The 14,627-nt window shown below is 40.2% G+C and overlaps 1 protein-coding gene across 1 annotated transcript; it reads right to left on the bottom strand.

The window, feature by feature from the left end:
• Nucleotides 1-738: 738 nt before the first annotated feature.
• Nucleotides 739-13,816, bottom strand: LOC149113636 (guanine nucleotide exchange factor subunit RIC1-like). The gene is made up of 22 exons (XM_089287371.1): nucleotides 13,577-13,816; nucleotides 13,396-13,434; nucleotides 12,745-12,855; nucleotides 12,430-12,519; nucleotides 12,123-12,288; nucleotides 11,516-11,620; nucleotides 10,660-10,772; nucleotides 9,909-10,037; nucleotides 9,484-9,580; nucleotides 8,955-9,079; nucleotides 8,606-8,652; nucleotides 7,558-7,682; nucleotides 6,559-6,701; nucleotides 6,094-6,180; nucleotides 5,665-5,712; nucleotides 5,037-5,380; nucleotides 4,541-4,696; nucleotides 3,751-3,881; nucleotides 3,157-3,303; nucleotides 2,240-2,414; nucleotides 1,774-1,965; nucleotides 739-1,513 (listed from the first exon to the last, which is right to left on the bottom strand). Exons 1-22 carry the CDS (start codon nucleotides 13,814-13,816, stop codon nucleotides 1,273-1,275), a joined length of 3,051 nt encoding a protein of 1,016 aa, XP_089143497.1. The 3' UTR covers nucleotides 739-1,272.
• Nucleotides 13,817-14,627: the final 811 nt, after the last annotated feature.

Below are 14,627 nucleotides of genomic sequence, written 5' to 3'. Positions count from 1 at the left end.
AAGTTCTGTTTTTGCTTGTTTATGGACTGAGACGGAGTCGAGGCCCATAAACACGAAAAAAAAAAGAACGAAGTCATTATCCAGCCATCTTGACAGAACAAGCTTGGTTCTTAAAAGATTTATTATATGGAGAAAGAACACTATTTTCTTGCGAGACACAGCAGGTAATCCCGAGCGGGCAAGATAGCGCCATCTCGCCCGCTCGGGTAGCCAATCACAGCTCAGGATTCAGTTCATCTTGCCCGCTCACGGAGCCAGCCATATAATAAATAAAGGTAACAAAGTTTATTGGAGTTCTAAGCTTAATCTTATGGCGAAAATCTGTTTTACTGCCATACTGTGATGACTGGATTTTACCGTAGATTTCTGTGCTGCTTTTCCTCTTCATTCCTTCGTTCTTATTTTCGCGATAGAAAGCTTACTAAATGTGCTGCTTTCACCATTTTTTTTTTCCGACAGAACTTTTTTCCCTTACCGGCAAAAACTAAGCGACACTTGTCGCACTCATTTTCCACATACAGTCAAACACGGATTTAATCCGATGGCTGATAACCGAGATTCAGCTACCCAATTAGAAAGCTAGAGATGCAATTATCCTCGGATCAGGTTATTCCATTCCAGCCCTAGTTTTCAAGGTTCCCGGCAACGAATTTTCTTGGCAGTTAAGATGAAACGGATAACTACACGAACGGTGAGGGAGAGTGTGTCACAGCTTTGAGAGAATTTGTCAGGTCAACATGAGTTTTCAGCTTTTATCTGAGTGGAATCTCCGCCATACAATCTCAGAGTCAAGATGCTACACTGAAGTAACACAGATTTATACAAGACCAGATGCTCTCTTCATTTAAATATCATATATATTTCTATAAGTTTTCTTTCACCGGCATCTAATCTCTCAAGCGGCTGTCCTAATGTGTGTGCTGAAAAAATTCCACTTATTTGTTGAAGTCAATATTGAAGTTCAAGTTATTTAGGCTGTACAAAAACAGGTACTCCACCACCATTCTTCTTGAACCACCATTCTTGTGGAATGGCAGAATTTAAGTCCCATAGTAACGCGAACCTTTCATGAACTAAGGAAGGTATATTTAGGTTTCTCCGCTTCTTTCCAAATATATTAAAGCAATAACTACAAATATTTCACTTGCTCAGTTCCATTTTACTTGACTGCCAAAGCAATTGTTTTATTTCAAATTCTTGGCCTCACGTTTCCAATCCACGGACTGGCGACTTTGTAAATGTTAGTATACCTTGAAGCAGTTTTTGGAACGTTTACGACACAACACACTCGTACTCGTTCTTGTCCTCCTCGGCCACTTCTTGCAATTCCTCTTCTTCGTCTCCAGGCCTTTCTTCGTCCTTACTCGTGCTAGACTGACGTGATTGACGGTTAGACTCAGAGGCGGGACTGCTGTCCTTTTGCTCTTTGGGCGCATTTTTGGCCTCTGTCAGTGCTCTCTCAAGAGCGAGCCAGTGCTCTTTGTGAAGACCAAGGAACAAATGGTAACCATGGCTAAAAAAATGAGACACCAGAGATAACACTTATTCACTGGGCTTAGTCGTGCCAAACGGAAGATTATCGGGCTCTCGGTCATTCTGTAAGGACCGTAACGCCCGCGGCCCGTATGTCATAACCAATCTTCAGCCATATATTCTCCTGTTCTCCCCACCCCTCCCCCAGTTTTCCAACTCGAAATATATAAAACACAAGAGAGAGCAAAGACAAAATTGCTCTTGAAAAACAATGTCATTAAATTAACCAACTAGACTCACCAATTTTGTTCAGCCCAGGCCTCTAGCGATTCGATACCGTCTTTCATCCGGGACAGTGACTCCGCAGTTGTGTCCCGAAGTTTAATGACGTCGTCGATAAAGTCTGTCAAACTCGTGCTGTCACGCAATACAAGTGACAGAATGAACCACCAGTCATGACACTTAGCCTCTACAAATATCTGAAGTAAAAATCTTGAAACGGAGAAAAACGTCAAGTTAATGTCTGTTTGAAACAATACGCTGGAGATTCGGATTTATTTACCTTTCTTTTCTTCCACAGCATGGAAAGGGAACAAATTTAACACGTAACAAAAATGGTAACACATTTCACTACCAAATAGGTTACTTTGTAGGTTGGTTTTGACACATTGCGAGGCTTAGAAGAGATCACACTACACAGTTTTAGTGGTAGTTTTAAAGTGCGCAAACTGTGACGTAGCTCCTTCAATAAATCTCTACAACTGACCTTATTTCTCTTAGCGCTGGCAATGAACCGCTGAACGCAAGCTGGGCACGAATTTCTTGTACATCCACGTATCCAGGCCCTTCTCCACCCCAGATCCAGTCCTCCTCGCCATCCATTGAGTATGCCACTGAGCTGGTTTCCGATGGATCACCGCTGACACGACCTGTGTCATCATCTGTTCCAAAACAAAAATTAATTCTACTAGGCAAATTAATTCTACCAGGAAATTCTACCAGGCCGATAAAATGCACGCTATCTGTGAAATGTTTTCGGTTTTAGAGTCCCTCCTCAAAGATGAGGGAGATATATTATACCCTGCTTTACAATGTTTCAGAACTAAAACAGGTCGAAAAGCATCAATAACTAGGCAAACGACAAGAATACTACAAAGTCAGGGAATACAGTTGGATCCTAGGTAAAATGGTTGGATATGGCAGACGTCGCAAAACTTCGACAACACAACATCCCCTAAAAACCAATACGAGACTAAATTTGATGTTTTCCTTTCCATTTCTTAACGAGAATCTTGGCTAAAAACAGTTTTGTACAAAATCACAAGTTGGTGTTTGTGTTAAATTGTTTCAGTGATTTGAAGTCGATAATTCTTTTCCTGTTTTCAATGCTGGGCGTTTCTTTTCAGCTTATTTAGGATTTCAAGTTTCCCGCGCGCCGAATGTTTATTTTTGCAAAGCTTGATGGGAAATTATGACGTCAATGCGCGATTGGACTTCGTATTAGAACCACTTACAGAAATATAACAACAGCAACAAAAAAAACAGAATCAGTTAAAGAGAACCATCAGAACACTTTGGAACTTGAACTGCTTTTCAGACAAGATTCCCTTCAAATAGAAATAAGATATTGAATGTGACTTGACCTTGTAAGAAAGGAAGACTGCGGATATGCAAAGTTCTTACTTCTACACACTGGAGACAAGTGTGCTTCTTCCTCCTCATCCACCTCCTCTCCAAGCTCGATTCCCAGTTCTATTCTGCTTTCCAAGTCGTCCAGGGTTTGTCGCCCACCACGCGCGCTACCAGACGAGGATACTGACGACAAACGACCTAAAGAGAAACATCCTTAATTTTCAACCTCGTTCTTGACCTTCCTCCGACTTAAGAAACGCGAAGCCTTTGGTAAGCTTTCGTAATCGTACCCGAAAAGTTTCCGAGTCTCACTAGCCAATCAGAGAGCAGAGCGGGGATTTCGTCACTGCAACGAGTGTCGTCATTTTTAAGGTTTCCACGTATATGAGTACTATCGCATTGTCATACATGTATATTAAGAAACAAATCAAATTTCAAATCGCATCACATCCATAGCAGAAAATATAACCTCTCCTTTCCGATGCCAATACATTTCCTGTAAGGCAAGTCTTGAGAATTCGGTAGTAAATCAGCACTACACCCTTGTTGATGATTTTCATTATTCTCATCAGTTCTCTCTGCTTGACATTATATTGGTATTCTAAGGAGAAATAAAATAATGATCACATTCGAGCGGTCACTCACCATATCTACTCCAAGGTTTAGACGACAGCGGTCCAGTTGTCAGCTGATTGACAGCTGGGTAAGGAAGATCGAAATTCCTGTGGATACTTGTTAAAGTTTCGATGTAATCATCGACACGAGCGGCGCGATTTCTGCAAAAAAAGCATAAAAGATTACGGTTTGTTTATTTTCTATTTTCAATGACAAGATGCTGATAATGAGGTTACAGTATGTTTATTTCCCGGGGGGGGGGGGGTACTCCCAGAAAAATTGGGTGGGGGTGTGCGGCCCGCTTCCCAAAACCCTTATCCTATTTAAGAACAAAAATTGTGATTTTCCTTACCTTATTTATGGGCTGACCAAAAATTCGCAACCCTATTCAGACCTGACCCTTTAATCAATACCTCATTTCAGCCCCACCTTGTAATTAGTTCCCTAGTTCAGGCGGATGTTAAAGGCAATGTTTATATGCTCAGTTTTATTAGGTAGGATAGCTTCGTCTTAAAAAAAAAAATCTAGATTCAAGACTAGAGTGCAAAATTCATACCCTATACGAGACCAAAATGGTCAAAATTGATTACCTATTTCTGACCAAAACAGATTAAAAAACCATACCCTTTGGGGCCACACAAACCTATATAGCCCATGTAAGGGAGTACCCCCCCCCCCGGTGGGGGGTATTTCCTTCCTGTAGCGAGGTCTGCTTTAATTCCCTAGCTGATGATTTTCCTTATTCTCATAACCTGCCTACCTGATAATGTCCTGAAATTGTAAGGAGACATTAGGTGTTGATCAGTCGACGTTTACTTACTTTTCTTTACGAAGCCACGGTTCAAGAGCGAACTCCAAGTGAGCCGCGAATTTTCCCAAGTCTCTGAGACGCATGGCTGTTAACAGCAGCCTGGCGTGACGATTCAAAATGGTGTCGATGAAGAAGTTGTCTGGGTTGTCCGACTCCGATGGTCGTCTGTGACGATAGATAAAGTCACACAAGTAAAGTAAATGAGAGGATCTGTCGCACCAGTATCAAGAAACAACAAAAATTATATAGTATAACTACAATACTCTCTCTTTTGTAGTCGTTGTTTCAGTCATCACGCAGCCCGTGTGTTGCGTTGCAAGCGAAATGACAGCTGTAAAGGACGCCGCAGTAAAGCAAACTTCGCCCCCAGTCGTCTCGATGATAAAATTGTAACGAGGTAGGGGAGGATTGCGAGGAGACACAGAAGAGCGATGAGTCTTAAATCACAGAGGTCCTTATAGACCTGAAGGGGTTTGAGATAAACAAAAGAACCTTACTATCTTACTTCGGCTGTGTAGGTAAAGTCAGAGAGCTCGCTGCCAATACTTTCCGCGACTTGTCCACTGAACTTGTTCTCGACAAAGAAGCTTTCTCTGTTGAAGGAGTCCTTGTTATAAAGCCTTTCTCCATAGAGCTTCCACGCGTGAGGGACGCGCGTGTAGGAGGCTTCGAGACACTCGAGGAGCGCGCGTGAGGATTAACCACGTAAGGAATGTCGTCACCGTCTACAGAAGCAGTTGGACTCAAGGGTGGGGGGTGGTGTGGTTTGACATACGTTGGGGACCGTGGAGGGGAGTCGAGTTCGTCTGCGGCAATACAACGAAGGAAACGGACGAGATCTTGCGCTATCTGTCGCAAAAAGAAAACATAACAATGAAAATTTGCTCGCGAAATTAAGGCTTAATTAGATAAGAACAACAACAAACTTTTCAATTGTTGTCTCGAAAAGGTGCGCGGGATGGTTTTTTGAAATGAGTTCTAGCCACACGACAAGAGCCGCGAAATTTTGAGTTGGGAGCTTCGTTAAAATACACTGCAAAATGAGCAAAGTGTCCTCTAAAAGTTATAAAATTTCCCTTGATGAGCACACAACGCAGCAATCATATAATCTCAAAGGCCTTCACAAAACTCACATTCCATTTACAGCTGTCCAAAGCTTTATCCAGTAAGATGGTAGCATGCTACAAAGAAAAATTAAGGATACGGTTCTTATTTCAACATTGAAGGAGTTGCAATTTAAAACGCGAGCGTCCAAATCAGAGCGAAGTAAGTGGAATTGTCCCTGAACCCCAAATATATGGGGTGATACCGGTGCACAGAATTTGCTTGATTTTAACTTTAACTAAATTCAAACTTTGCCACTGGTTAAAAAAGTGTGAGTCAACTGGAAAGACTTCCGATTATAAACTTCCTACAATAAACCCCACTCCCAAAATTACCATCTCCTGGCCATAAAGAGAGGTTGACTGTACAGCCTAACCTCTCCTTATAGATCCATTTATATAATACGGACACTCAGCCCTGCCCATTGGCGTCTGTCCTTCGTTTTTTATTACACAAACCTGTTTGCTGACAGTTGGTTGTTCCAAGTTTTGTAGGATAATAAGATAAGAAGCTGCAGTCTCCAATTTACCTGCCGCCAGGCAATCCTGACAAGAAACCACAAAAGGAAACATTTTAATCCGATTAAAAAAAGTAAACTTACTACCACGTTCATTGATTCAGTGAACATTTCAAGCAAAGCGCGAATCGCGAAGGCGATCGCGTAGCGCGAGAAAGACGCAAAGAAAAATTCAATTGGTCTCGCGCTCTTTATGGTCTGACTGAATTAAAGGTTACATGGGGACTTTGTAAACGATGGTAGGACGAACCTCGTTTCAAATGAATCTGGTTTAAAGGATGTAAAACAAGTGTCCGTATTAGTTTACACCCCTTTAGACCATGACTTTTCTTAAACTGTGACTAAACTTCCTTTCAACAATAACCACTAAAGGTTTAACTGCAAAAAGCCATCTTAAGTTGCTTACTGCAAAAAGATCGCGTGGATTGCCCACAGCCGTGAATAAATAACTCCATAAAGCAACCTCTGTTTTCCTTGCACAATGCACCACTGTCTCCAGATATTGAGGAAACTCCTTGATGAACCGAACAATACGTGGAAGGAGAGCATCTAACAAAAAGCAAAGAAAAAGTCAGAATGTACATTCCCCTTACAGTTAAATAAAGTAACAAATAATGTTATATCATATTTTCACTATGATTCTGTAAAAGTTTAAGCATACCTAGACAATAACACAACGAATAATGACGGTTTAATTTTACTTTCAATTATAAAGATGTAGCACTCATAGTTAGCTTTATTATTTATTTTTTTTTTTACTAAGTTCTTCGTCCCCAGTCTAACTCAATCTTCCTCAACCTTACGGGAACTATGTAGGAGTGGTACCTCCTGCAAACATTACCCAACTTTTTTCAACTTTGTTGTTCTTATAATCCGTTTCAATCTTCCTGAGTCGTAACCATCCTTATTTATCTTCGGTCTATTAACACTTCTCTGCTGTTTTTCCACCTCTAGAAAACGATCATTTTGAAATTTCCATCAATTTGAAAGTATTTTGCAAGTTTTACATCAGAAAGAGGACAGCACCTGAAACTATCCTTATTCTCTACAGTCCCTTCTTTGTTTCTCTACTTTAATAAGTACATCATGATATTTCTCCTTAAAATCACGAATTAGGTTATCTCCGTGTTCCCACCTAGTGGCCCATTAGGGCTGGGCTTATCTCCCGTTTTTATATCGCATCAAAGCAACTAGGAGTATTTCTACTCCCCCTGGATGGGATGCTAGTTCATCACAGGGTTACCCCCAGCATTCAATTCGCCGGTACCCATTAATACACCTGGGTGAAGCAAGGCTCTTGGAAAGTTAAGTGTCTCCCTAAGCCGAGCCCCAACTTGAACTGTAGTCCAGCAAATTAACAGTTGGCCACCACCCCTCCCTGCCTAAACTAACTCGTCCTTATCACCTGGAATGGGTTCAGATGCTGTGGCTTCCTCTTCCAACACTTCATGTAACATGAGTTCAAGTACGTGAGGAAAGTATGGCAAGTCACAACACATGTTGGCAATCTTCAACGCCTGTTGTCCCAAGCTAAGGACAAGAGAAAAAACCCAAGATTAGCTAAAAATCTAAAACAAGTTAGAGACATTTGGGTAAAAGTAACTACTGAGATGAGCTGAGAAAAATAAAAAAAAAACTCTTTAATGCATCGTCATTGTTGTTCAACTCTTTTATCTCAAATGTGACAGCTTGATCAGTTGCTTGTTATCACAAAAAAAAACACTTCAATTTGGTCCCAAATCTACTCGTTTCACTGGTTGCTTCCATGGATGGATGGATGGTTGTAAAGGTGCTTGGTTCGCTCTTTCGCTCGTTCGTTCATTCGTTCGTCCGCTCATTAATAATAATAATAATAATAATAATAATAATAATAATAATAATAATAATAATAATAACAATCTTTAAAGAGGAAGCGCCCGTCACGTAAATACGTGGTTTTCAGGGAGGTCCTCTATAAAAATAAAAAGTACTAAAATCTAAAATAAGAAATACAAATATCACAGATCTAAAATATAAAATATACAATAATTAAAACTACTAAAACTACCAAAACTACCTACTGTCCTAAAAAAACTAATTACAAATAATTATCTATTAACAATACGTCGTACATCTAAAAATGTTTTTTCTAAAAATGTTTATCCATTAAGAACCTCATAAGGTTTTTCTTAAAAATTGTGCATGGCATTGGCTTTCTTAAAAATACTGGGAGAGACATCCAGTCATTTATAAAACGGAAGTAGGACACTCTCTTTCCGCATTCCGTTTTAAGTTTAGGCAATCTCGTTCGTCCGCTCGTTCGTTCTTCCGTCCATTCGGTCATTCGGTCACTTCCTCTCTATCTTGTTCGTATATTCGTTTGTTCGTTCGCTCGCTCGCTCATTTATTTATGTACTGTAAGTTCAACCAAATCGTTTAAATTAAACAACAGACTAAACGGGAACAACACTTACTTTCGACGCAGGAGTTGCCTCAAAACATGATGCAGGTATATTTGAGTCTAAGAGCAAAGCAAGCGTACAATCGGATTAAATTCAAATGAAACCATTCAACACGACTCTAGTAGCAAGACAGTGAAATTGGTATTAAGACGGATCAAGACCTTAACTCTCCTTACAATATCAACACATTGTCAAGCACTCCGGCAGGTGATGAGAATAACGATGATCATCAACCAAGGGATACTGTCTTGATGTATCACCAAATTCTCGAGAACCAATAAGAGAAGAAATGTATGGGATCACTGAGGAGAATTTCAAATTTCAACACTTTACGACTGAATTGAATGAAAAGGTGACTAACCGTTCTTTCTAGCGTACAGAAAGGAAAGGCTTGGGGTGATAGAGAGGTTGGAGCAGGCGATGTACATTCTAAAGGCATTGGTTCATTGGCTGCACCAAGAATCACAGCATCTTGAAATAACACAGCTGTGAAAAAATATATATATTACAAATTACAATCAAACGAAATTAAATTTCACATCTTGATGTAAGGTTTTCCATGTTTAAATTTAAAATTACAATAAGACCCCACCTCTCCCCCAATCCTTCACTTCCCCATCTCTCCCCCGCCCCACCCCACATCGAGGTCCCAAAAAACTCTACACGAAATATGTTTCAGACGAGACTTCATTTCAAATATAAGCAATCATCGTCTGAAAGGCAACTTCCTTCCGATTAGAAGGCCCACTGAAAATAACTCCTCCCAATTCCCTTTTAAACAAACCTAAACCCACGGCTTAAATGCATTTTACAGTATCACCATTTTGCTTTCCTTTTACTGTCACTGATCCCAATGTAATTGTAGAAAGTCCAACCGTTACAATGTTTACCTAATGGATAGATGTTCAGTTGAAATGGCAGCATAATTCGCTTGGACAGGAAATTCGGCGGGTTTTCATCATTTCCAGGAAATAAAGGGAGCCAAACCTGTGAATCAAACCAAACAGACATGACTTGAGTTTTTTCCGTTAAGGAAACGAGCTCCTTTCCAAAGTGGAAATTCAGGTTTTGAAAAATGACTGGGAAAGCGGTTGATAATAACAAGATGTGACCTCAAGTCTTAAGCTCTCTAGCGACACAACGGTCAAGATCTAATTTCCCTTGAAAACTTTAACACAAAATCAAGCACGTCATGTATGAAAATAAAGAAGCTTTAAATGAACATCTAATAACAAATTCTCCTAACTAAACTAGAACGATCATATGGAGACCAGAAATGAGAATTTGTATAAACATCAACATTAGCTTGGTGTACCTTCATTCCATTCGCTCCGCATCCCAGCCACAGAGCTTCCATCAGATGCCGTTTAGTTCGACTCGACGTTGAGGATGTCCACACGTTTTCCACACACGAAGCCAGGACAACAGGAGAGCAAAATGACGACTACACAAAACAAAAAACACAGTTTCATTAGTACGCAATTACTTTGCGGATGCGAAATTTTATTTAGAAAAGAAGTCAGGTTAATCAACACAACTTTTGAAACAAAGACCCCAAAACATTTTCGCAATTACCGTAAATCCTCGAATTAGCGCCCAGGGCGCTTATTTCAAATTTAGGAGAAGATAGGGGCAGGCGGGGGACGCTAATTCGAGGATTTACGGTAATTCGTGGTCCCCTGCATCCATTTTCTTTCTCCTTGTTGACCGGTTCTCTCGGCTTCGTAAAGCAGTGGTAGAGCGTTCGCACTGGAATCACAAAATTCATGGGTTCGATTCTTGTTAAAATCCAAGGTTTACTTTTCAGCTACTTTGAAAGTTGCTAAAAAATGGCAGAAAGCTCTCTCTCTGTTCCAAATGACACAAAGATTCATAATTCTTTCCAAGACGACCAAAATAACAGCCACGATGTTGCTCGTACAGTGCACATCGAGCCTGTCAGCCATTTTAGCCATGGGAAAAAAAAACACAATCACACGGCCAAGTGAAAAGTATGCGATTGTATTTTCAATCAAAAGTTACTAAGGATCCAGGGTTTGCTAAACACTAATTCACATTACCGATACCTTTTTAGATTTTCTTTCAGGGGATGCCTTGTCTTTTTGCAGCATTAGTAAGCGTCCACCAACATTTGTGATAAGTGATTCCACACCGTCCAGTCCGTCAGAGCCTTGGTATTCTGAGAACAAAAAGACAGTTTAAAATATCTTTAATTGAGGTGGGTTTCTATGTAGTCTTTTAAGCGGAGGGTCTTTAAGTTTGGGCATATCACGCAATCTTTCCTTAGGCCCTGACTAAACTAATGCGTATTTACAAGTATTCGTTCTTGTCTCAATGAAAACGCAGCAAATATTTTCCGACCACACTAGGATTTTCGTTTTGTTTTCACCTGTCCACACTAATGCGTTTTCGTACGAAAACGCATACTTTTTGATACGTCTTTGCCTATCGTTCAAACTAAAACCACCGAAAACGCTGATGAAAACGGCAGTATATGACGCTTTTTTAGGATCCATTTTCACCTGTCCACGCTAGAAATGGAGCATTTTCAAAACAATGCGTTTTCAAAAGGGATCCTGTTTTGAAACCGTTTTCGAAAGCCTACGTTTTCATCAGCGTTTTCGGTCGTTTTAGTCGTAACGCATCAAAAAGTAGGCGTTTTCATGCGAAAACGTATCAGTGTGGTCGGCACCTCAGAGCTCAAAGAAGCGTCAGTTTAGTTGACAAGTTTCATGAGACTGTTTCTCATCTCCTGAAGAGGGCTATGGCATGATGTCAAAAACCTTTCTTAATAACATACTGTAAGGTTAATGTGTCATTTCAGATACCAATCCAAGGTAAAGTTAGAGTGACATGTAATCAGATGTTGTGACATTTATAACAACTGAATACTGTGACGTTTTAGCGTGACATTTCACTTACCGGCATACAATGAAGTTAGCGTGACATGTACCACTGCTAAGGGATGCGGCACGTGATTAACTAAAGACACTTCCTGCACGCGTGACACATGTACCTCGGGAACATCTGTAAGGGTGCAAAGAGAGTGAAGAACGTGGAAAACAATAACTGAATCAAGTTTTAGTTATCGCTAACGTGGTTTTGTTATTGTTTTGTTGTTTGAAGCGAGCGCTCACAGACACGTGAGAGAGATGGAAAAAAAGGGGGAACTAGGGAGAGAGAAGTGCCCCCTCAGCTCTCCCTAGTCTTCTCTCTTCTTTATTTCTCGGTTGCGCGTCTGTTCTCCTTTTAATCCTGGAACAAGTAGGATAATATTTGCATTAGGAACCTTGTTGACCTAAACTGTTATCTAGAGGGGCTATTCCATTCAAGGACCAGGTTGTAGGACTAAGAATATCAACCCCCATGATACATAGCAAAGTCGTTTTGCCCTTAAGTTATGTTAGATGGTAAGCCACCCGCCTCAAACAACTGGGAAGGGATAATCGTATCGTTGAACAATTTTCATATCCGTCGTCGTGAATTGGTTTTAATCTGACAAGAGGAAGTACTTCACAACCCTCCTTACTTGGATTATCGTCTGTCCTTTCCAGCGAGAAGAACACCACTCGACAGTCAGAACAGTACACCAACAGCAAACAACGAAACACATTCACCAGGAATGCTGGAGCAGGGAGCTTGACATTCAGCGAAAAGGCATTGTCCAAGTTGCATGTCCTGAGATAAAAACGAACCTGTAAAAGATTCAAAGGGAAATTTTGTTATCTGCTTGTGAATTTTGTTCATCTACGTATGGGAAATTGAGAAATACAGTTCATGCAAATTGATTCAAATCTAAATTTATCGAAAAAAAAACCAAACAAACCGACACTTACTTCATCTGATGACGAGCTAAAGTTGTAACACGGCACAATGAGAAAATCTCTCCACCAAGACAGGCCACCTCGGCACGAGAAGCTTTGTTCCTACAGGTAATAAGAAATAGTGTCGACGATCACAGTCTTCCTCGCACAACAAAACGTTATCTAACGTTATGATAAATCAGGGGTGAAATATCAAAAAATCCTGGCTATTGGACTCGTAGACGACTGTTGATATACAGTACTGAGTGCAACCACCTGTCCCCTCCTACCCTGCTCTCTCCCCCCGCCCCTCTACCCGTATTTTCATAAGCTATGATATTTGCATACCTGTGACACGTTTCCAAAGAGTTTCCATTTTCTGCTATTGAGTGAATAATGAGCGATTCCTGTTCTGCCAGCAACAGCTACGCAGCGTCCAGTTTTATCAACAGCTGCATACTACGAGATAAACAAGGCAAAAAGAGTAAAGTAAGCAATGTGATTGGTTTTGATTTTCCGAACGGGGGCGAATGCGCACAGATCTTGATTGGTTTATGGAACACCCTTTTCTGATAGGTCAATCGAATAAGGCTCTCTCCATGTCAGGGATATTTTAGCGAGAAAATGCGCGCAAGGCTTGCATTGATCCTTTTAAAATATAATTACAAGCAGAGGAAACATAGACTTGCCACAAGTCGACCTTTTCTTAATCCTTGACTTATTTATCTCCCTCGAGCAAAGCGAGAGGGTAATCTTCGTGCGAGGAAGTCGCGAGGGTGAGCACAAGCGACGTAAGTCGCGAGAGGTTTCCAACGGCGAAACCAACAGGCCAGGGAAGAATTATTGGAAAGGACTTTTAGAAAGTCTAAGGAAACACAATGCTAACACTACAGAAAACAATTTATCATGTTCATATGAAAGTAGCTCTAACCATAGTTAGCAACTCTACTTACTATGCTCTAACACTAAAAAGTGTCAGTTTTTTGTTCAGATACTCACCCTGATTGGCCAGTTGCTATCCAGATAATTTGAAGGAATCTAAAATGATTAAAAAACAAAAGCACTTTAGATCTTAAGAAATGTTTGCATGGAGATTAAGTTCACACACAAAAAAATAATAAATTATACAATATTAGTGATGGCGTTACAGTCCCCAAGTCACGCACTCAAACAAACCCACCTGGATAACAATCCATTGTTTGTTACTGACCAATGTACTGTGCCCAACAGTTCCACCAATCACAGGCCTAGTTCCTTTCCCCTCTATCAAATCCTGTGTCTCGGACACCATGTCTCCAGTATTGAGATACAGACACTCCTCTCCTTGGAGAAGGAGATGCTCATGGTTGCCCTGTAACATGAAATTATAAAATATGAGATAGAAACTCTTCTTTGACGCCAAGTCCATTGCAATCACCATTGGACCTTGTCTTCTATGCAGTCCTTTATGGGGGATCATGCAACACTCAATTGGAGAAGAAGAATTGCATGACAACACAAATAGTGGTGCATAGGAGACTTCATTAGACCAGCATGTCTTTGACCCAATTTGTAGATCAAAAATATGAGAATTCACAACGAAAGCATGCTTATGAAGTGAGGCAAAAGTGGAAACGTGAAGTTAGCCAAATTACATATTACACTTATAATAACACACATGAAAAAATTACTCGATTCTGATTGGCTAAGAGCAGTGCAGTTCAAGTGTAACACCAGTGCAAATTACACATCAAAATTCTGGATTATGATTGACTGAAAGACAATAGGAACTTTTCTAAGAAAATGATATCACGTAAAATGATGACGAAAATTTGTGCTGAAACTTTGAAAAATGTTTTCTCAAATGGGAAAAAATGGCTTCAAGAAAGATCTTCCGGCACTTCCTCCACGCGAATTTTTTCATGTTTATATTATTAATAAGTAATCATATGGTTTTTCTCGTTCAATTTGGAGTTAATTTGCACTTGTGAGTTTTTCAAAAAGCTGAAATTACACTCGCTGAAGCGGCTTGTGCAATTTCAGCTTTTTGAAAAATTCACTCATGCAAATTAATTCCAAATTGAACTCAAAACTGTATGATTACCTATACGTAGCTGGTGATAAGTTGTGTGTTTATTGCGATCATCAATCATTTCTTCAAATCTTTCTCCACAGTTCAGATTTTTATATTATATGATCTTTCATTTATTCACTTGTATCTTCAACATCAACGGGTATATTACAAACTCGCA

The sequence above is a fragment of the Orbicella faveolata genome, unplaced genomic scaffold (assembly GCF_042242905.1).
Source record: "Orbicella faveolata isolate gen_17 unplaced genomic scaffold, um_ofav_v1 contig_14, whole genome shotgun sequence".
Lineage (NCBI taxonomy): Eukaryota > Metazoa > Cnidaria > Anthozoa > Scleractinia > Merulinidae > Orbicella > Orbicella faveolata.
Note: the sequence above shows the minus strand (reverse complement) of the source record. Positions and strands in the feature narration are given on the sequence as shown.